Source organism: Ochotona curzoniae, unplaced genomic scaffold, assembly GCF_017591425.1.
Source record: "Ochotona curzoniae isolate NIBS_2020 unplaced genomic scaffold, NIBS_Ocur_1.0 contig_1274, whole genome shotgun sequence".
Taxonomy (NCBI): Eukaryota; Metazoa; Chordata; class Mammalia; order Lagomorpha; family Ochotonidae; genus Ochotona; species Ochotona curzoniae.
In genome coordinates, this window is record NW_024465023.1 from 21,067,332 (window position 1) to 21,090,148 (window position 22,817).

Genomic DNA, 22,817 nt, shown 5'->3' on the forward strand with positions numbered 1-22,817 from the left:
ATACAATTATGAACAATTATAAATTTTAAGTTCTATTGTTGTAACATAACAAAAATGAGCATAAGAACAGTAATGTGCCAGAGGATGTGAGCAGACAAGACAAAGCAAGTGTTTTAAGTACATGAGTGGTACAGAAACAGATACTAGAAGTGTTCTTAGAATGACAAGAAGAGACATGGCATTCATTAAAAAATGAACACGTAAAATAGATTGGGAATCAGGAGACATATATTTTGCTCCTGGTTAGTTAGTATTACGCCATGAGCAGACCACCAAACCTTTACATACTTCAATTTATTTATGTACAAAATTAAGACTGGGTTAAATGACTGTCAAGTCCATTAGTGTTTGGCTATTACTGTCATTATTAAATAATGGCTCACATATCCTATAAATAGCTATCAAACCAGGATGGTAACCAACAATGTAAAGATTGCCAAAATATAATAATAATTAAAAAAAGAAAAAAAGAATCAATGAATATGCAGCCAAAAGGAGCAGAAAAAAACATTACCTATGAGTGTCAAATAATAAAATATTATTCTAGACTTAAAAAAAAAACAGCATGGGACATATTTATTTTTGCAAGGCTGTATTTTATCAACTCTTCTTATCCACAGCAAACATCATCCTTCAAAATTAGATGTGTTAATTTATGTCATGATGAATGGTTTTTATTTCCATCAATTTGGCCAGCATTCTCGGAAGGAAAATGAGATATAACTGGCTGACTGTGGATTTTGTAAACTTAACTTAAAAATTCACTAATGTGAAGCAATTAGTGATTTTACAGAACAGGGGAAATTAAGGAATGAGGTAGTGGCACTATACTTGAAAGAATATGAAACTAACGCTTTATACTAGTGCCTTGGTCTGCATTTGTGAATCATGCATACTGAAGAGTTTCAGGTACCCTATCTGTTAAAGTGTGGGCAAGAAAACAACTGACCCCACAACAAGTGACCTCACATGGATATAAGGATAAGAAAATATGAGCAGATATGAGGACATTCTTTACAAAACATAAAAGAGCAGCTACTACTTTCGTTCATGTTTGGGATAATTCAAGGTCTATTTTTATCTACAGTATATATTCTTTGAAAATATGAACTTAGGCATCAAGTTTAAAAAGGGTACATTTCATAAAAGGTTTAGAGTGAATTAACAGGAAACCTAGAGTCAGTATATTTTTAATATATTGAAATATTCGAGGAAGTTGTCACTTTTACTTTGAAAATGATAAAGCTACCAGTAAGATCTACTATGTGTGCTCAGAATCTAAAGCACTGCTTTTCCTCACTGGAGCAGTCCTGGAGCATCCTCTGATGAAGCATGCAGAAAAAGCTTCAGTGCATTTCCGACTAACTGGTCTGAAAGGCTGGTCAAGATATCATTTAATATAGACATCCAAGACTTTTGAAAACTATGTCTAATTTCTCTGTTATGCTAAAACCCGAACCATCATAACTATACTTAGTAATGGGTAGCATCAGAAGTTCTCATTCCAGGAAGCATAGTGTTTTCTTTTATATTAGAACATCAGTGTCAGTCATAAAGAAACAAACAGGATTAGAGCTTTCTTTAAAAATGAAAACCCAAACAGTGTTTATAATAATTTGGAGGGTCAAAGAAATCCCAGAAATGTCTGCTTAGCAAATTGACTTTCACTTGTCTCAAAATAAATGGAAATGCACTGTGTCTTTTCCAAATGAATGGGTAACATAATTGGTGGGTAACCTACTCACCAGGCTATGAGAGATTTTCTACAGTCAGCAAGGAGGAAAAAGAGGGACAGAAGCATAATATTTTAAATGCAAGAGAACTCTAAGCCAGTTAATTTTTTCAACATTCCAGTGATAGTATCTCAAATATCTTTTCCCTGACTCAAATCAGTTTACTGAGAGCTACGAAATTACCCAAGTGCTTCTATTCTAAGTAGTGACTATACATCCCTTAAGAAACTCCACATTGCTATAAAGTTTTATTGTGAATGAAATGGTTAATTTTTTTTCATGCTTTATTCAGAGCATATATTCTTTGACCCTATTATTACTAACTCTGTAGGTGGAGTTTTTATTATATTTTATGTCTAAAAATAGTTTTGTAAATTTTTAATTTTTTCATAAACTGCATCATGAATTCCAGATTTTTGTGCTCAAACATCAGCTCACATCCTTGTTCATTCTCAATGAGGCTAAATAGACATTTTGCTAAAACTACTTTTTTTTTTAGTTTCAATGACAGCAGCCATAAAAAGGCAAATCAGTTTCATGAGAAATCCCCAATTAAGAAACTATTTTCTTTTAGTTTCTTTGCTAAATTTTGATCAGGCTGACAAATAATCTAATATATAACATAGTCTTGCCATTAAAGAGATTAAACCTAAGAAAGAACATCACTAACATGTTAGAGTCCCTAGTCTCAATTCTAAAGCAGACATCACAATTAATTAGCAATTACTACGACTGAAAGAATAATCTGGCTCACTCATTATTTAAAACTAAAAATATTCAAAGAATTAATGTATGCAACTGTAAATCAGTTGGTAAGAAGGACTATAAGGTTCTTAAGTTATAAAACTAAACCCTAAATATTATTTTATATTCTATCAATATTCACAAAGAATTAGCTAATCCCAAACTATGAAAAACAACAATTGTGCTTTGAGTTTGAAAAAATTTTAAATGAAAAATAAAACTTTTCTTTTCCTTTCTGCTTTCCTCTTTCATCTTTTTCTCTTTTTTACCATTAGGCCATAGATTTCAGAAGAACTCCGGACATTTGGAAGAATTTCCATCGGAATTTCAAAAAATCTGAAAAATATCATAATAGACTATTAATGAGTATGTAAGAATATTTGTATGTATTTTGACATTAAAATGTAAAAAAACAACTAGAGAATGGATATGTTAGAGTATAAACAGTAAAGACTTAAACCAGAAGAACATAGTTGTATGCTTGGATACTGAATATTCTAACTCCCAGAGCAACTGAATTAATGCAAATAAAAAAAGCACATTGAAATCACAGTACTTTACTAAGGGAAGCTCACCCATGAGAAACAATTAATTTGGCCTGCTTATTACATGCAATAACAAATTCCTTAATAAAGCCCCAAATAGGCTTGCAGATTATACTTAATAAGTCAACTACATTAACACCTAAAAATACTAAAATTTAGCTGAGAAACAAATAACATAATGGGGAAACTAATCTTAAGGGAAACTCCAACTCACTCGCATAGCTCTTTATCCCATTCCAAAGAATGAATATTGAAAAGCATCGTCCTACTTGCATTCGTTACATCTGTACAGTGGACACCTCCATTGACTCCTCCTGTCAAACTCTAGATACAATTAAAAGGAAAAGTTAGATTTGTACTTATCTGCAACTCAATTTATGTATTAAGGGTCATAACTAGCAGCACATAGAACTTTAGAACAGTTCAAATATTTAGTTATCAAGTTTGAGCACTGTCCAACTAAAATAAAATTTGAACCACACTTGTAATTTTAAAATTTCTAGTAGCTACACTAAGAGATTAAATATGTGAAGTTAACTTTAATAACATAGTACATTTAATCCAGTATATTTAAAATACTATTTTAATGTGTACGTAACAGCAAAATATTAGAGGGATTTCATTTTCTTTGTTTAGTATTAAGTCTTTGAAATCTTGTTTGTATTTTATACTCATAGTACATCTCAGTTCAGACTCAAATACTCAATAGCCACATGTGAGTAGTAGTTACCACATCAGCACAATTATAGTTAATCAGTGGTTAGACCAAAGATCACTTTTGTTTTCCTCCTCTGATCTTTGAAAAATTCAGTCTTCTTAAACTTGGCAAGGTGAAATAAATTGAGATATTTCTTGAGACTTTTAGAGAACCTTGTATTATCCCTTTGTCTCATATTTATCTTATTAAAACATTATCTCATCTATTTGAAAGCAGATGACACAGAGAAAGGAAAAGACAGGGAGACAAAGAGATGCAGTCTCCTAAAGTAACAGCAGGGGCCCAACCACTTGTGTCACTTCCTCCGCCCACACATGTAGAGTAGCAGGAATCTGGACTGGAAACAAAATATTCCACCAAAAAATATCAGATTAGTAGCAGTAGTATCCTAATTTACATGCTACAACACTAGCCCCATTTTGTTTTATTTTTACTTTTTGATTAACAATTTTCATTGAGCTTTGTTTATACTCACCCAAGCATATATCCTGAAAGTAGAGTTTTAAACTCTCTGATGTTAACACTCACAGACCTGAACTGGAGACACTAAGAAGTTAACAAAGGAACCAAGGTAGATAGAAGTGAGTGCAATGATGTAGAACTAAAATGTACTTCCTCCAGTTCCCTGTAACTCACACTTCCCACATCCTGCCTTACTTTGTCTTGAGACAATTGTCAGAATGAATCAATCAACCGTGACAGAGGGAATCACTCATCTGTGAGAGATGTGAAATTGGCTGGCCAGGAACACAGGGTACAACCTTCCCTGACCAAACTCAAGAGGGAGGGTAAAGAAGGTGCCTCTTTCTGGGAACGGTTGCAAGGGACTTGATTTGTGGATCACGCAAGGGAGAACAGGGTAAATATTTCCGTCAAGTTCCTTGGAATGCTGAAAACGTCCTCAAGTTAAGTATACACAAGTGAAAGTTTATGTCTGAGATTTGCATTAAAATGATCTGTTGGGACAAAGAATACTGAGATTAGATGAACCAAAGCTGGTCCACAGGTTGGCGATCAGTGTATGTGATTCACTGGGACAGAGGTTCAAGAGAGTCACTGCACTATTCCCTCAACTTTGGGGAATATTGATGTAAAGACTCAGAACTCCAGGAAAAGACAGAGAGAGAACCACTGGAGGACATGCCATTTTAAGAAGCATCTTAGAAAAATTTGTAAAAGCTTCTACTCTTCCTTGTTCAACTTAGGCAAAACAATTACCTAACAAATTACATTATGATTTAGTTTCACATCATGACTGTTACACAAGAAACAGATGTGTGATACTGAAAGCAAACGATAAAGGTGTCCTAGGTGTTTTATCAAGTTAAATGCTTTATCATTTCTAAAATGTGGTCAGTAGAAATGAAGCATATAATAAGAAAGAAGCAAAAGCTACTTATATACTTATCTTAAAGATAACACATTTGAGGGACCAGCATGGTAGCCTAAAAGCTAAAATCTTCGCCTTGAATGTGCCAGAATCCCATATGGGCACCAGTTCTAATCCCAGCAGCACCGCTTCCCTTCCAGCTCCCTGCTTGTGGCATGGGAAAGCAGTCAAAGATGGCCCAAAGACTTGGGACTCTGCACCTGCGTGGGAGACCCAGAAGAGGATCCAGGCTCTTGGCTTCGGATTGGCTCAGCTCCAGCCATTGTGGCCAATTGGGAGTGAATCAACAGATAGAAGATCTTCCTCACTGTCTCTCCTCCTCTCTGTATATCTGACTTTACAATAAAAACTAAATCTTTTTTTTAAAAGATAACACATATGAGATGTGGTTTTGTCAAGTATCTTCCATTTTCACTGTACTAAAGAAAGAAAAAAATATGGAGGAAGTAGGGAAAAGTGCCTCTCAATTGGAGGCTGAAATGGTTTTCCTTCTTCTTGGGCAGTTTTTCTTAATGATTTTAACTAAAAATGTTGAGCTATTAGTAGAAAATAGTAGGTCAGGTAGTCTACAATAATTTTCTGAGAGAATTCTCCATATAGGAATGGTACTTATACATACCCAAATAAGCCATGAATCAATGGTCCCAAAAAGTGCTCTATTTTCTTCAACAGCTTTTTGAACTTTTTTCACATTGTCAAGGAGCCAACGAAGTTTCACTGCACTGAAGTAAGTACTAAGTGGGAGGCCTGTTTTGGACTAAAACAGTTATGAAGTTAGGCCAGCAAATTATATTTATTACATTTTAAAACAAAACCACAAATTTCAGGAGTTCAAAAAAGCAAAACTCTCAATGGCCCAAAGGTAATCCCATAGTACTAGAAATGAAAATATTGTTTCTATCTCATGACACAAGAATATTCATGGACAAAGATCACAGCACTATGAGATCAAAGCCAAAGAGCATCCACGTGACAAGATAATGAAAAAAATTAAATGATACATCATCCTGCAATTATTCAGTGATAATGTAGCTGTTACCTTTTGTAATAATGTAGTATTATGTGTAGAAACTAAATCAAAACTCTGCTTATTTTATATTTCATGAAAGTGAAAATCAGAATACCAATTCATAAAACTAGTGACCATCTCGGATAATTTTATGTCTTCAAAACACAAAAGATCTAATAACAATAATATATTGTTGTGTATATACATGTGTTCAAACAACGTAAATAATATAAAATTATTGCAAACTAAAGCAGAGTCAAAGAAATGCTAAATTAAAGCACTTAAGAGCTATTCTATTTAGGTGCCTAAATTCAAATACATTGAACAGAGGCAATGTGCACTGAATAAAAGTTTACAGAATGAACATAAAACATATATGAGCTTATCAGTCTTTCTTAAGAATGGGTCAGGTCCAACTCTTATTTATGGTAGTATGTTAAATGCCATGTTTCTTATAAAGCCTAATTAAAGCAGTTAATACATACAAGAAAATGATACAACAATCTTTCCCCTCCTCAAACTCTATTTTCATTTATCACCTAACTATAAAACCCTTTTGTTTTGCAAGAAAACTCAAAATATTTAATACTTTACTGTAATTTCTAAGTTAAGACTCATAAGGTTTTCTAACTTTCCTATCCTGGGAAAAAAAGACCAATACTCAAAAAATTATTGAAATATCTTAATTGATTTTAAGATCCCAAAAGCCAATAGTGGGCTGAATATATTTTATTTCCATGATGTGTAGATAGAAAGTGTAACAATTCTCTGAAATGGCATCAAGACAAAAACCATGTATCCCCTGAAGCACAGTACAACCAGAGTTGGGAGTGTTAGGCAGTGTGTCAAACAGAACAGAATAGAGAACATGCAAGGGTTTATTCAGGATACAACTGAATGGTTTTCCAGCTTCATAAGACTTGAACACACACACACACACACACACACACACACACACACACACGCCATAAACATCCCATAAAAGGAAATAAACAAACAAAGCAGAGAGAACTTCCTTTTGGCTATGACCTTTCTGAGAGTGTGCCCTGCCTTCCCATTCATTTATCTGCAGACATTTATAAAATGCCTGAAAATGAGGGAATTTTTACTAGCCTTCTTCATATCAAGGAAGTGGAAGAGAGTTCAGTTAAGGGTTTGAGTGTCTCCTATTTTCTCCCCTTGAATCCAGCTCCGTAAAAACTAACAACTTTATTCAGAATTTGCTTCAATGATCATTAGAAAACAATAGAGATGGGTTTAGAAAGCACCCCTTGGAGAGAACAGCTTAAACCATTGCACACATTTTAATCCCCTCCAGTCTTCTTTCAATTCACCACAAGGCAAGGACAATGTCTGGGGAACAGTCTGTAAACTGAATCATACAACTGCTGTGCCATAAGCTGTAAGGCCCTGATAATCATTCTGGTGAAATCTGGAAGTTTTTTTTTTTTTTTATATAAACATTCTTACAAAAACATTTTAGGAGATCTCTTTCTTACCTTGACAAAGTTATTATTTCCTGGAATTCTTTTACTAAGATTCTCAACAGTAGACTGGGTTCTTAGATCAAGCCACACTATAAACCGAAATATAATAAAATTTTCATTAAAAATAAGAACTTAATAAAAACCACTGTTAAGGACAGGATACTTATTAGTTTCCATAAGCAATTAAAATGCTAGAGCTTTCAAAAGACAGAAATTAGAAAATTAGAAATGAATGGGCATATTGTTAGAAGAGAATGAAGTTATAAGGGAGAATTTATAAAGTTTTATGCAAAATTACAGACCAAGTTAGGAAGAACAATACAAACCTCAGGGTACTTATTTTGTACTCTTTTTATTTAAAAAAATCCACAAAAAAATATTTGGAATACAGATTTTCTAAGCATATTTTCAGATATCTGAAAACTAGGCCAAGCAATTGGCAGTGCAAAACGCACAGCCTAACACCACTACACCATGCAGAGTGTGGATCTTAGAAAACTTGGGAGCAATTTGTGACAAAGACAAAGTAGAGAACCTGATCCTATTATTGCAGGAACCAAAGATACAGTCTTTCATTTATAAAATGCTTATATACCTGAAAATCTTTTAAAGTATGCTAGACTCAGACTCCTTTAAAGTTGCAGTTTCTCTATGCTGCAGTGTAAAGAAGGGGGGGAAATCCCCATTTTAGTAATTCAACATTTTCTTTTACTACAGAGCCACTGTCAGCTTCCTAAAAACTTCCTAGAAAATATTTGTTGTGCTTAGTAACAGAAGGCTTGAGGAAGCAAAAGCATGAAATTCTACATAAAGCAATTGTGAAAAGTAACTAATACAATCAGATTTCTTTCTCACATTTAAGTTTATTAATTCACTTGTGTAGCCTTTGATATTTTCAGCATTGACTGCACAGATACCTCTTGAAAACTCTTAGATCCACAGTGTGGTAAAAGATTCAGGAAAACTTACATAAGCTTGCCACTGCACATCTGAATGCTAACACCTATTGTCTAGTTGGGCCCACTCTTCACTATATTACTGTTTTTGTTCATTTAAAAACCAGTCCTTTCAGTCCAGGTGTGATGGCTCAATTGATTTTGCAAGTGCCAGGATTCCATATGGGCACTGGTTTGTGTCCTGGCTGTTGAGGATAACCCAAGGTCTCGGAACCCCGCACCTGCGTGGGAGATCCAGAAGCAGCTCCTGCTTCTTGGCTTCGGATCAGCCCAGCTCTAACTGTTGTGGCCATTTGGGGAGAGAATGAGCAGATGGAAAGTCTTTGTCTCTCCTTCTCTCCATAAATCTTATCTGCCTTTCCATAAAAATAAGCAAAATCTTTAAAACAAAATAAAACACCCCTTTCTGGGAGTGAATTCTAATCAATTCTTTCTCATTGCTTAAAGCTGTCATTTCCTATTAGGGACCTGTTTGTGACAGTGGATACTTCCTTGGAGACTTTTTCAATTGAGGACTTCAGGAAACAATAATTTTTGTAGGTATAGAAAAGCAGCAAGGAAAGACTCATTGCAGCCAGGACGGGGAGACTGGCTGAGGAGACAATACATGGTACTGCAGCTAAGCCGAGATGCCAAGCCTGCAAGAGGCCTGTTCAAAGCTGAGCTTGGCAGTACATAGTATGCAGCTGCTGCCCTTAAAACAAGAGAGCAAAATCTACCACATTAGGAGCCATTATAGGGAGGAAAATAACAGACGTGAAGGGATCCAGTTGATATTGTCTAAATCTGAAATTAGCTAGTTTCGATTACTGGTTCCATGAACAAAGCAATTCCTTTCTTTAAAAACTCAATTTATTTGGAGTTTTCTATTACTGTGTTTGGTACAAGCCAACAGTGATATCATCATGGAGGTGGAGATCTGCCATGTTCAGGGAACAAGGACGATCCACATTCTACACAGTGACAGTACTGTCTGACTATGACATAAATGTGCCTTCTTCACAGGCAAGCAACCCTAGCAAGTAGTATTGGTATAACATGAGTAATTGTAAAAAAAAAAAAAGGAGAAAAGTTAACAAAAACAATTTTAAATCTATGACAGAATTTATAAGTACATCTCAATCCTGTGTATCAAATCACAATGAGCTGAGATTAGAAATCAATTTACTGAGTTTTGATTACCTGCTTTAAAAAATGAAAGAGGATAGATCCAGTCATTGCACTTGGTAAGGTGAGTATTTATTTGTCAAACTTGTTCAGATTATGTGGGGTTTCTGAATCGCATTATAAAACTTATTTCTTAAAACTTATTTTCTTATCAGAAGGTGTAAACAAGCAACATTTAAAAGTTACCACTCTAGGCTTTTTGTTTAATGACTTAGATTCTTTCAGATCAGCTTTGTTCATATTTAAGGTTCATAGCATTCACTAGGGAACTTAAAGTTGAGTCACAACTCTCCACCCCCTTAGATTTGGAAATGTGGCACCAGATGGCCTTTTAAACAGTTATTCCACTTTCAGAAGCACTAAGAGACTCCATAGCCATGGTTCTTACCTAGAAAACATACCAAGAACACCTGTTAAACTTTGATATCACACATCCTGGCCCCACCTTGTACGTCCATGCAAGGTTTGAACCTCAAGTTATTCAATATAGTACTAAAACTTGAGAACCTCTTTTCTGTGGCATGTCCTCTAGGATACTAGAAATATCCTCATTATTTAAAAACAAAACTAAGACAATGATGATCAGGTAGCCTCCTATATCCCAGGAGTCCTGTGACTATATTCGTCCTTGTTAAAGACCACTTAGAAAACTAAGTTATTTATTCCCCACTGCAGCGATGACTGACAACAGCATTCAGAGTTAAAATATCCCCACCAAGGACAAAAACTCTGGATATGTAATCAGGACACCAAAGTTCCATATTTGGCTTTGTCACCAACCAGCTGTATGACTTATGCAAGTCATTTCACCATTCATGGTCTGGATTTCCTAAAAATAAAGTAAGGAGGCTGGATTAGATGGCCTGTAAAATTTCTCTCCTTCCATTGTCCCATGATCACAGAAGCCTGTTAAGATACATATATATGGAATGAATTAGTAAAAATGCCAAAGAGAAAAATGTCAGTGGTTGGTACATTACCAAGCAATTCACAAATGCTCAAAATTAATTGTATTAAGAGCAAAAAAATTAGAAAAGTCATTAAACAAGCTAAGATGACTGAATTAGAATTGCAGAATGAAAGACCAAAGCCAAAGAGAAGACTGCAAGCTGAAGGACTAAGCCCCTGTGTGTGTAATTTCTGAGATCAAAAGAAGTGACAGATCCAGATCCAGAAGCAGAGGTCAATTGCCCCCAACATGTCTGAGTTGGAAGGTTGGGCAGTGAGTAGTTAGCCAGAGCACCAATACCTGACGAAGTAGCAGCAGCTGGAACTGAAGAGCCAGAGGGAGCAACGGCAACTGGAACTGAAGGGCCAGGAGAAACTGGAGCAGCTGGAGCATCAGGAGAAATAAGGGCAATTCATGCTAGAGATGGCCCAGTTCAAGGTCTGCATATTCTTGTTTACCACAAAGGAAATGGCAGATCACTTGGGCAAGTTCACCAGAAAGAGCATTTTTTCCACACATTTGAGTGTAGAAAAGAAAAGGAAGAGACATGGAGTAGAAAGGAAACAAAGGAAATCCAGTTCAATCTCCATTTCAATACTATTTCCATTTGGATGGATGAAGACCAGGTAAATACCTGCTTTCTGGTTCCGGAGGACTCTTCCCTACCTGGCAACATTTAGGCATCCTAATTAGAAAAGTGGCTCAGTTAACTAAAGGCAGCTCAGTAATGCACTGAAGGGAGATGCTGCATGGATGTAGGGAGGGAGTGTATCCCTGGGAGGATGTTAGAAAGGAATAAGCTGCAGCCATCTATAGTAAGACATCAAAGGACTGCTTTGGGAAGAAAAGGCCCCAAGATTAGGAATAGATGTTAGGGTGTTCAGAACACTATAAGCCTGCTCTACAGGTAAAATAAACTGAAACTAAGCAATTCAGATCATCAAATGAATTGGCTGAAAAAAAAAAACCTGACTTGAATGATGTGAATCTCATTTATATTAAATAAGGCCACATCCAAAATATATCTGGTCAACTTTGTTCTGAAAAGTTTCAAGAATGAAAAGAAAATGAATTCGCCTCAACCACCACAGACCAGGATTTGTTTAGTGATGTAGTAACAGTACAAAGGAAAACACTTATAGTGAGAATATTTAGAATAATAAAACCTCACAAATATGCATTATTTTTATATAACCATAAAGATATAAGGAAAAAGCATCTAAGAAACAAACAAACAAAAAACCCAAAAACCCAACTACAAGAAAATGCCACTAGGGATAATCTAAATTATCTTCAGTTGACTAGAAACAAACACAAATAATGAACCTCCTATGAGATAGTTTATTAGAAGGAGCTTGTAGTCTGATCTGATAAAGTGAGGCTCCCGGCTATGAGACACATCCCAAGCAAGAACTTCTAATAGTCACACAACGTGTTACGGGGCTGTTTCCCACCCTCAAGAGACACTATAATGGTAAAACAGGTATTCATTGTGTTTTACTAGTTTGTCAAAAGTTAAAGTATTAATTAAGCTGAGAAACAGGTTATCTGCAAAAGGAAAAAAAAGACACTGACTAACCCACACCTGATGACATTTCCAGAAAAAGGTGTGGTCAATTGAAAAAAATTGAGAGTGGGAAAGAGAGAAATTAATAAACCATTGTTACTCTGGGTGTGTGTATGTGTGTGCATGCTTGTGCATGTATAAATACCCACACATTTAAGATGAGAACTAAAACTTATTTTACTTCATAGGTACACAAATGTTAACATGCCAATAACTAAACTAAGGCTGGATGGCCCCAGGCAGACTCTGCATGTTCCCTAGGAACACCTGTCATGAATACATCGACCACTGCATCTGCCACTCCTAGATTTAAAATACTACCATCAATTTAGAAGAGTGACCATGGCTGACACTGAAACCTCACAGGCTGCCAGGTACTCTTTCAAGGATCCCACATCTCTTAACTCCTGTATCTTCACCTCAAACCTAGAAGGGCCATACATTCAAACTCCTGGGTCTCTCAAGCAAGAGGTACAGAATGCCAGAAAGTGGAAAAGCCAGTATTTGAACCCAGAGTCCAAATCCAGAGTTAAAGACAATGCAGATATAACTATGATGAATTCATAGTCTTAAATGGGACAAAATATTAAATATTAAATATTCAAAGTTAAAGTATTTCTACTTAAACTAACTTGAGTTAAATATCCCAATCACTGCAAAATATAGCAGTGTTTCTTTACCCAGGATTGAAGGTGCTATAAAGCTTTCAAAGAACCATGCAATAAAAGTCTTGAGATAATGGGAAATAACCAGGTATTGATAAAACTGAGAATTGGAAATTTTGTAAAAGTCAAATCAAAACAAAACAAAAAACCTGCCTTCTAAATAAACAATAAAAATCATGTTCATTATTCAAATCTGGTGTACTTAAGAATTTTAGATGGCTTGCCATCTTTGGTTTGCAATCCATGGTTTTTCTAACAAGTAGATTTTTAGTTATAAAATGTTCAAGTTCAAAATTCCTCCAACAGATCTCAAAAGGTGATTACACATGTTTAGTCACTGGTGTAGAATTCACCAGTATGTTCTAAAACAGAGGCAAAAAAAGATCAAAGCTGGGGTCAGCACTGTGGCATAGTCCATTAAGTCTCCATTTGCAGTGCTGACACCCCATATGTACACTGGTTCGAGTCCTAGCTGCTCCACTTCCAATCCAGCTCCATGCTAATGTGCCTGGGAAACGAGTGAAGGATGAGCAAAATCTTTGGGATCCTGCACCCATGCCAGAGACCTGGAAGAATCTCCTGGCTCCTGACTCACCTGGCTCTGGTCATTGCAGGTATTAAGGGAGTGAACCAGCAGACAGAAGATCTCTCTCCCTCTTTCTTTTTCTCTCCTTCTTTGTGTAAATCTGCCTTTCAAATAAAAAGTATTTTTTCATCAACATTTAAACCTGTTAATACTCTACAGTGAGAGCTGTGTGTCACAGGAAGCTGTAAAGGCAGTATCTTAGAAAAACTGTTTTTTATAGCATTTCAACAAGAAAGTTTCAGAGATAAAGAAATGAATTTTGTAGGTACCTTTCTTTAGTACTCTAAAGGTATTCTACCAATAACTCTAGCCTCATTAGATATTGGTCTATATTACAAATGGTATTTTTATATCAAATAATAAACTGTGTTCTACAGAAAAGCTCCCAAAGTGAGGGTCATAGTTCACTATGCTTGCCATGCATTGCAGGTTGGGTAAATAAGCCAGTCTGGTCTAGAAAGGAGAAAGCAGCTGGCTTTTCCTGGAGAAGCTACATTATTTTTGCAGCTAGCCTCACTGAAACATGTGTGCAAACACATTAAATATAACTGACATCTAATCCTTTAATCCACGTGGGCAGTTTGGTGCTTATCAGTAAGGGCTATGAACTCAAGCTTTACTTCAATAATATTTAAGCAGAAATTTATGTACACTACCAATAAAAGTTGGTTTTGGAAGGAAAATGTTTAGCAAAACGGGTGAGTGGAAGGATCCCTTTGGAAAAGGACACGGACAAAGATCATGCTAGAAATGAGAGAAAAAAGTCCCAGGGGAACAAGGAAAACTGAGGAGAGGCAAGAGAAGCCAAAGGATACTTCAGACTGGGGCTGCAAAGCTCTCACAAACCCTCCCATAAGGTCATCGCAGTGAATGGTTGTGTCATGGCACAGTGGATGGGAAGCAGTGATGCCAGAGTCACTTCGCCATTTCAGATACCACAATATTTACCTTGCTAATTACAGAATCAACATACCCGTAAATTCTAAAATATATACGAAACTCCTAAAACAGGTCACCAATGATTCAATAGACCCACACCAACCTCTCTATATTTATAGTTGTCTGTTAGAAAAGATGTCAAGAAACACACCTTCATCACAAGTAAGAATAGCCTTTTTCAGCATTTCACTCCTTCAATTAGCCTATTCCATGACCATCAATGGTAGCCTATGACTCTGCTACCTGGGCTTCTGTTATTATACTGGAGATGATAAATTTATTGCATGTAAGTGCTTGAGTCATAAAAAACTCACAGAATGCTACTCTCATTCATTTGTTCTTAATAAATACTGCTCATCAGTTTCTTAATGTAATAAGACAGATAAATGAAGAGGAAAAGGACAGGCTTAGAGTGACAGAGTTGCAAGAAAAAGAGACAAGGAGGGAAAAAATAAATAAATACAAAGAGAGTGTACAGACTAAATGTTCCTGTCTTCCCAAACTTTGTATGGTGAAATCCTAACCTCTGTAGTGATAGTATTGGGAGGTGAGGTTTTTGAGGTCTGATCCCTCAGGTATAGGACTCTCATCTTTATAAAAAGACAGGAGAATGTTTTCTATCTTTCTGTTCTTTCCATATGAGGATATGACAGGAAGCTGTTCATCTGCAAACCAGAAAGCGGGCCCTCCTCTGACACTGCATCTGCAGGCTCCTTGATTTCAAACTCAGGCCTCCAAAACTGTGAGAAAGGCAGCTGAATAAAATATCCGATCTACAAACTTTTTGGCACCATAAATAGAGAAAATTCAGACTGAGAAATAGACAAAACCAAAAATGCTCAAAATAAGATTCTCATGTGTATATATATATATTTTTCAAGTATATATATGCTTTAGGATAAAACTGCTGAAAACTTTATATTATGCTGATATTTTCTATTGAGACCTCTATGGAGACATGACACCTCAGTGTTTTCCTGAATGAAATAAAATTGGAAGCAGAATCAATCTTTGTCAGTACTTAATGGCTTCTCTTCTGAGCTCATCACTGCTCGCTCCCACTTTTCTATTTCCCTTTCTGCTTCCAGCTTTCAAATTTCTATCTTAGCTTCTGCAACACTAATGCAAGCAGCAGGTCTGCTTTGTTGTCATCTGCCCAGGGGTCATCCTATAACTTGAAATAAAGAAAAGCATCTAAACTTTAACTGAATGAATTGTACGTTCATTTCTATGATGAAATTTCTCTCTCTATATATATATATGTATGTATATGTATGAATACACACACGCACATATATACACATATACAATATGTGTTATCAGGGTTCCATTCTACATTTTGAACACTTAAATTTATAACTTCCCAGAATTTAATGTCAATCACAGGTTCAAAACTCAACTGATCCAAAACAGAAAATCATTGTTTCCTCCCTGGCCCACAAACCTTAAATATTTCTCTGTTAGCTCAAATTGACAATCTTGCAGTCCTTATTTATTTTTCCTAATGTTTATACTCTATGCAACACACATACATACAGGCTATTCTGCTTTCCTCTGAAAGGTCTTTCCAATTTGGACTTTTTAACTTCTCTTTGCACTAATCTGAGCAATTCACTAGCAGTTCCAATAGACTCCTTTGCTAGATTTTACAGTGGAGAGAAAAATCTTATCCTTTTCAATATAACTACTTGCGTGTTTAAATTTTAGGCCATTTAGCAAAGCATTTAAAGATATTTAGATTCAATCGCTTCTCGGCCCTTTGGCTTAGATCAAGTGTAAAAATATTTAGATTCAAATTCTATTTCTCCTTCCTTACATCCTGTTTCATATTCATTTTCCTTTTCTTCCTTGTGTTCTTTTTTTACAAAAAGAAATCCACTCTGCCTTATAAGTTCCTTAATTGTAAATTATTTAACTTGCTACTTACACCACACCTTTAATAAGTATCTCATAACACTTAAACCTTATTTCTTCAAATTCCTTCCACGTATTTTAATTCTCAATATATCTTACACACACTAATATTTTAGACTGCAAAAACTCCTTTACATTGATGTACATGTTTGCCCTTTCTAGGGCACTATACTCCCACTGCAGTAGCAAATTTCTATTGCTTTTCCCTGAAAAGCAAATTAAGCTTATTCCTTACTGGGTACTATCATCTGAATGTTGAGATATCATGAAATTCATGCTGAGATCCAACAACAAGAATTGATCATATCAAGAGGCAAGGTCTTGGAGAACTGATTTCTTTCTCAGGGCTCAACACTCAGGAATGGGATGCTAAGCAATGGAGGAGTTGTTTTCATTTTCCCTGCTTGAGGAACAGTGAATCTTAGCTACTGATCTTAGGCTTCCTAGAACCCTAATAAACATCTGTTGTTTACAAATTACCCAGTATAAGGCATTTTGCTACAGCAGGCTAGATTGACTAAGACAATGGGAATTTACTTGTAATAATTTCTGGCATTTGTCGTTTGCATTATCTTACCTTCGTTTCTTTTTCTTTTCTTATTAGAAAGGCAGATACACAAAGAAAAGGAGATTCAGAGAGAAAGATCTTCTGTCCACTGGCTCACTGCCCAAATGGCCACAATGGCTGAATCTAAGTCGATTCAAAGCCAGAAGCCAGGAGCTTCCTTCAGGTCTCCCATGCCGGTGCAAGGTCCTAAGGCTTTGGGCCATCCTTGACTGTTTTCCCAGGACTCAAGCAGGGAGCTGGGTAAGAAATGGAGCAGCTGGGACAAGAACCGGCGCACATATGGGATCTCGGTGCATGCAAGCAAAGAACTTCAACCACTAGGGTATTGTGCCACTCCCTGGTTACTTTTTAAAAAAGATTTACTAAGGGCCTGGCATGGCAGATCAGATTTATGGGGAGAAAAAGAGAGAAATATCTTCCATCTGCTGGTTTACTCCCCAAGTAGCCAACAATAGCTGAACCTGGGCTGGTCCAAAGCCAGAAATCAGGAGCTTCTTAAGGGTTTCCCATAAACCGGAAGATGCTCCTGGCTTCTTCCTGGCCTAGCCCCAGCTGTTGCAGCCACTTGGGGAGTGAACCAGTGAATGGAAGATCTTCCTCTCTGTAAAATCTGCCTTTCCAAATAAAAATACATTTAAAAATAAAAATAAAGATTCTTTAAAAGAAGAATCTTTAAATAAAAGAAAATAAATTTCCTTTATATTCAGTTCATCTGACACTGTCCCGTTTTTTTCAAGTCTACATTACTCTTTATTACTTCCAGTGTGTTTTATATCCTTACTAAATCCCATGTACTCAATTTACAACACAGGCTGGAATTGAAGAACATTGTGGCCTTAACTCTACTTTTAGCTACATGAAATTGAATAAGCTTTTCCATAATTCATTTTTATAGTAAAGTTAGAATGGGGGTGAACATTAAGAGCTACATTTGCTGTAGCTCTTAAACTCCAACATAGGACATCTGTGTTGTCCTATGTATAAAGAGTGCCTGGATTAGTGTCCCAACTCCACTCCAATTCCAACTTCCAGCTAACAACGCACATCCTAGGAAGCAGCAGGTGACCAAGGCTCAAGTACTTGGGGCCCTAATACCTGCGTGGGAGACCCAGATTGAGTTCTCAGCTGCTGCCTTCCACCTGGTTCACTCTCAGTAGTCATGGCCACTTGAGAGGTAAACTAGAAGATGGGAGATCTTTAGTCTGTTTCTCTGCATTTCAAATAAATAAAATAAGTTTGATAAAACCTGCTTCACAGGTCTCTGAAACTAAATAACATGGTTAAATTGTTGACAATCCCACAGTCAGGGTCCTGAACTTTATCATCACTGCAAGTTCTACTAAAAATAGTACGTAATTAATCCATGCTTCAAAACAATTTCTTCAAGATTTGGTAAAATGTGTACATATTTTCACCTTCACAGCTTATTCACATTATTCTTCAGATGCCCTGAGTCCTAATCTTACACATGCTTCAAGGCCTGAAAGAAAGGTAGCCTTCATTATGAAAACTATGCCCAAAATAGCAGAGAAAAATAAGAAAAAGCAAAAACAAAAAAGAAAAAAAAAAAACAAAACACCGAAGTTTCACCATCCACACTAAGGTGTACTTGTTCTAATTCCTAGTTTAGTTGTGCAAAATTCATCAACTATTTCCTAATTTTGTGCTAGTCTCCTTCTAAAACATGATTATAAGACAGTTACAAAAGCAGGGCCCAGCACAATAGCCTAGTGGCTAAGTCCTTGCCTTACAGTGCTGACATCATATATGGGTTCGTGTCTCAACTGCTCCACTTCCAACCAGCTCCCTGCTTGTGGCCTGGGAAAGCAGTAAAGGATGGCCCAAAGCTTTTGGCCCTGCACCCATGTGGGAAGAAGCTTCTGGCTCCTGGTTTTGGATGGGCTCAGCTCTGCCATTGCGGCAACTTGGGGAATAAACCAGCGGATGGAAGATCTTTCTTGCTGTCTCTCCTCTCTGTAAATCGAACTTTCCAATAAAAATAAAGGAAAAATATATACAAATATATAAAATAAAAAGTCACAAAAATAACTAATATTATTTTTCTACAGCAAGCTAAGTAGCATCAAAAAATACAAGACTGTCAGTATACAAAAAAAAGTTCTTTATATCTTACAAGTACATTTGAGTTAATATTCCAAAGTACACAGAAGAGGGGAGATATACAGAGGAAGAAGTTAAAAGAAAAGGAAATAAGTTATCTAAGCAAATCACAGAAAGATCCTCTGGTAAAACATTTGCTGGATCCTTCAGTGTGAGCAAAACTTCAACTAACCTAGTTGCATTCTTTTAAAATGACATCAAAAGTCCAAAGTACCATTTTTATGATTCAAAATTTAGAACTTCACAGGAATGGTCTAGTTTCCTGCAGTAGCCCCTTCCTTTCACAGGGGAAAAAGGTAAAAACCATACAGAAAAGTCTTACAAGTTTATATTGCCCTGGTTTCCATTTTAAATATGTTTAACATTCTCAGACCTAAAACTGGGCTCAGTCACTTTTAACAATTTCACGTTCTATCCCTCCTCCTACTTGTTCAATGTGTTGACACGGCAGTCTGCCTTACATTTGGCCTCTTCATCTGGCCCCACTCTTATCTCACAGACTAACAGGCCACAATAGCCACCTCCCAGTCATAGAAACACCGCTTGGAACATGGGGTTTTCTTTAAGTCCAGCAATTAGAACTCATGGGAAATCTATACGTATCGGATCCAATAAAGGTACTGGCCTACAAGTGGCTCTCTTCTCACTGTGTTCCCTGATCCATGCCTTTAAGCATGTCATTACTTCCACAAGATCTATAAGTACTATAATTCTAACTTCCATCTTGTGTGTCTTTCACTTATTAAAAGGATACTCTTCAGCTTAAAGATCCTAAGTAACAACAAATGCTAACTAGTTTAAGAAATTTAAGTAGCACTAATCTGTCAAAGAATACTCTCACAAATTCTAATAATTACACTTGCAGTTGTCTGCATTAATTATATTCAAAAAGAATTGCTTATGAAGATCATATCAAAATAGATTTAAAAGATGCTTTTGTGTAATAGGATCAAATGCTTACAATTCTTTTGGAATTTTTTTTTATTACAAAGTCAGATATACAGAGAGGAGGAAAACAGAGAGGAAGAGCTTCCGTCCAATGATTCACTCCCCAAGTGACCGCAACAGCCGGTGCTGCGCTGATCCGAAGCTGGGAACCCGGAACCTCTTCCAGGTCTCCCACTTGCGTGTAGGGTCCCAAAGCCCTGGGCCGTCCTCGAATGCCTTTCCAGGCCACAAGCAGGGAGCTGGATGGGAAGTGGGGCTGCCGGGATAGAACCGGTACCCATATGGGATCTCGGCACATTTAAAGCAAGGACTTTAGCCACTAGGCCACTCCATCGGTCCCTGGAATATTTTGACTTGGCTTTGTGTCTCTAATACAGAACACATACTAAATGTTTCTTACAATGTAACATTAAATAACAAATAAATAAAACATTAATTTTTAAAGTTTATTCCTGCATAACTACTAATACTCTTACAATGTACCTTTTTAATGTATTTTCATTGTTAATATTACTTTCTTCTAATCAACGCTAAAATAATTACATTACTAAAATAACTAAAAAGTAACAGTAGCTCCCTTTACATAGCATTCCATCTCTAATAGTTTCTGGCTCCACTGTGCCTTCACAACTTGGTAATGACTGACAAAAAAATGCTCTGTTTTTAAGATACAATTTTCAATTTTAGGAGATACCATTGTCACTCAATGCTCAATAGTTATCATATCTAAATTGATGCAATAATATACTCATGGTCAAGTTTACCTTTAATAAAATAAAATGCCTAATGGCATCATGCTGGAAATGCTAGAGTTTCCAAAATTCTGCTAAATTTCTGCCAAAATTCTGATTTTTATAGCCTCCAAATTCGTAAATGAAAACAGTAAGTTCACGGGCCCGGCATAGTAGCCTAGCAGCTAAATGTCCTCACCTTGAAAGCGCCGGGATCCCATATGAGCACCAGTTCTAAACCCAGCTTCTCTACTTCCCATCCAGCTCTCTGCTTGTGGCCTGGGAAAGCAGTGGAAGACGCCCGAAGCTTTGGGACCCTGCACTCATGTGGGAGACCCAGAAGAAGCTCCTGGCTCCTGGCTTCGGATTGAATTAGCTCTGACCATTGCAGTTGCTTGTGGAGTTAACCATCAGATAGAAGATCTTCCTCTCTGTTTCTCCTACTCTTTGTATATCTGACTTTCCGATTTTTTTTAAATCTTAAAAAAAAAAAAGTAAGTTCATAAGCACTTTAGATAGACAACTGTAAACAGTTGTAATTGTGATTATTCTCGGTGAGATGTGATATCTTTTAAATATTGCAAACAGAGATTATAAAACAACTCTGGCAAAATCTATTTATTTGTGTAAAACAAATAATCAGAAAAAGGGTAGAGCAAGGGAGAGAAAGAATATACAAGTAAATATGGTCTGAAGATGGTAACTATAAAAAAGAAAATGGTACCTATATAATAGAAACACAATAATTTCTTAGACATCTCTTCCCCCATTCCATCAGATTATGGAAACATGACTACATGCTTTTTTGAGCAAGATATTCTAGCATGAATACATTTGCAAGTGGAAAAAGTCCCTGAATTTGATCTTGGTGCGTGATAGCTTACCAACAGCATTGTAGAGAGGCTCTCCAGTTAACTTGTCCCAGACTACGGTGGTTTCCCTCTGGTTGCTAACACCAATAGCTTCAAAGAGAAAATTAAACAAGTAGAAAATGACCTTAGGAGAATAGCTCATATACACACACTCACAAACTAAAGCAATTAAAAAAAACTTGGAACAATTGTAGTGATACCTATTTTCCACAAGTAAACCAGGCAAAGTAAACACACCACATGCACGTTTTCATTTTATTTCTACATGCTGCTCCCTGCCTCGCTGTCAGCACACAATGTCATGGACCCCAAAAGATACACAAATGAAATCTCCCAGGTAATAGTAAGGAATTCAGGAACACCCAATTTATTATTCTGAACAGATCAGCAATCACCTCAATAATTTGCCAACTGTTACAAGAATTTTCCCTGGGTCAGTACTGTGGCATAGTACACTAAGTCTCAGCCTATAGCAGCAGCGTCCCACATGGGCACTGGTTTATGGTCCCTACTGTTCCACTTCTGACCCAACTTCCTATTTGTGGCCTGAGAAAGCAACAGAGGATGGGCCCAAGGACTTGGTGCCTCACATTCACTTAGGAGATCCAGAAGGATCTCCTGGCTCCTGGCTTTTGATCAACCTACCTCCAGTCTTTGCGCCCATTTGAGGAGTGAACCAGAGAACGAAAGACCTCTCTCCAACTCTCTCTCTCTGAGTATGAAAGATTCTCTCTCTCTCTGAGGATGAAATATCTCTTTTTCTTTCTCTTTCCTTCTCTTTATAACTCTGCCTTTCAAATCAAAATAAATTTTAAAAATTTCCTTCCTTACATGGGTGTGTGTAAGCACAAACAGCTACATTTTAAGAAAAAAATGGGGGGAAAGGGCTGGTTCAGTGGTACAGCAATTCAAGACACAACCTGTAATGCTGGCATTCTAGGGCTGGCACCATGGCATAGCAAATTAAGCTTCCATCTTGGGATGGGTGGGGGTGACATCATATCACCACCAATTCAAGTCCTGCTGCTCCACTTCTCACCCAGCTCCCTACTAATGACCTGGGAAAGCAGCAGAGGCTGGCCAAAGTGCTTGGGCATCTGCACCCACACGGGAGACTTAGAAGAAGCCCTTGGTTCCTGGCTTCAGACCAGTCCAGTTCTGGATGTTGCAGCCATTTTGGAGGATGAACCAGTGACAGAAGAGCTGTC

General features: G+C 36.7%; 1 protein-coding gene across 4 annotated transcripts in view; it reads right to left on the minus strand.

The window, feature by feature from the left end:
* The window catches only part of GK (glycerol kinase), a 75,483-nt gene that overhangs the window by 31,551 nt on the left and 21,115 nt on the right, over positions 1-22,817 (minus strand). For 3 of the 4 annotated variants that reach the window (XM_041000086.1, XM_041000104.1, XM_041000094.1), the window contains exons 4-8: positions 21,622-21,699; positions 7,639-7,715; positions 5,750-5,887; positions 3,237-3,346; positions 2,747-2,813 (exon numbers count right to left, since the gene is read on the minus strand). In XM_041000086.1, coding sequence (XP_040856020.1) covers positions 2,747-2,813; positions 3,237-3,346; positions 5,750-5,887; positions 7,639-7,715; positions 21,622-21,699 — 470 coding nt within the window. Of the gene's footprint in view, positions 1-2,746; positions 2,814-3,236; positions 3,347-5,749; positions 5,888-7,638; positions 7,716-10,998; positions 11,083-21,621; positions 21,700-22,817 lie in introns of all 4 variants that reach the window. The other variant, XM_041000080.1, reaches the window with a different exon arrangement.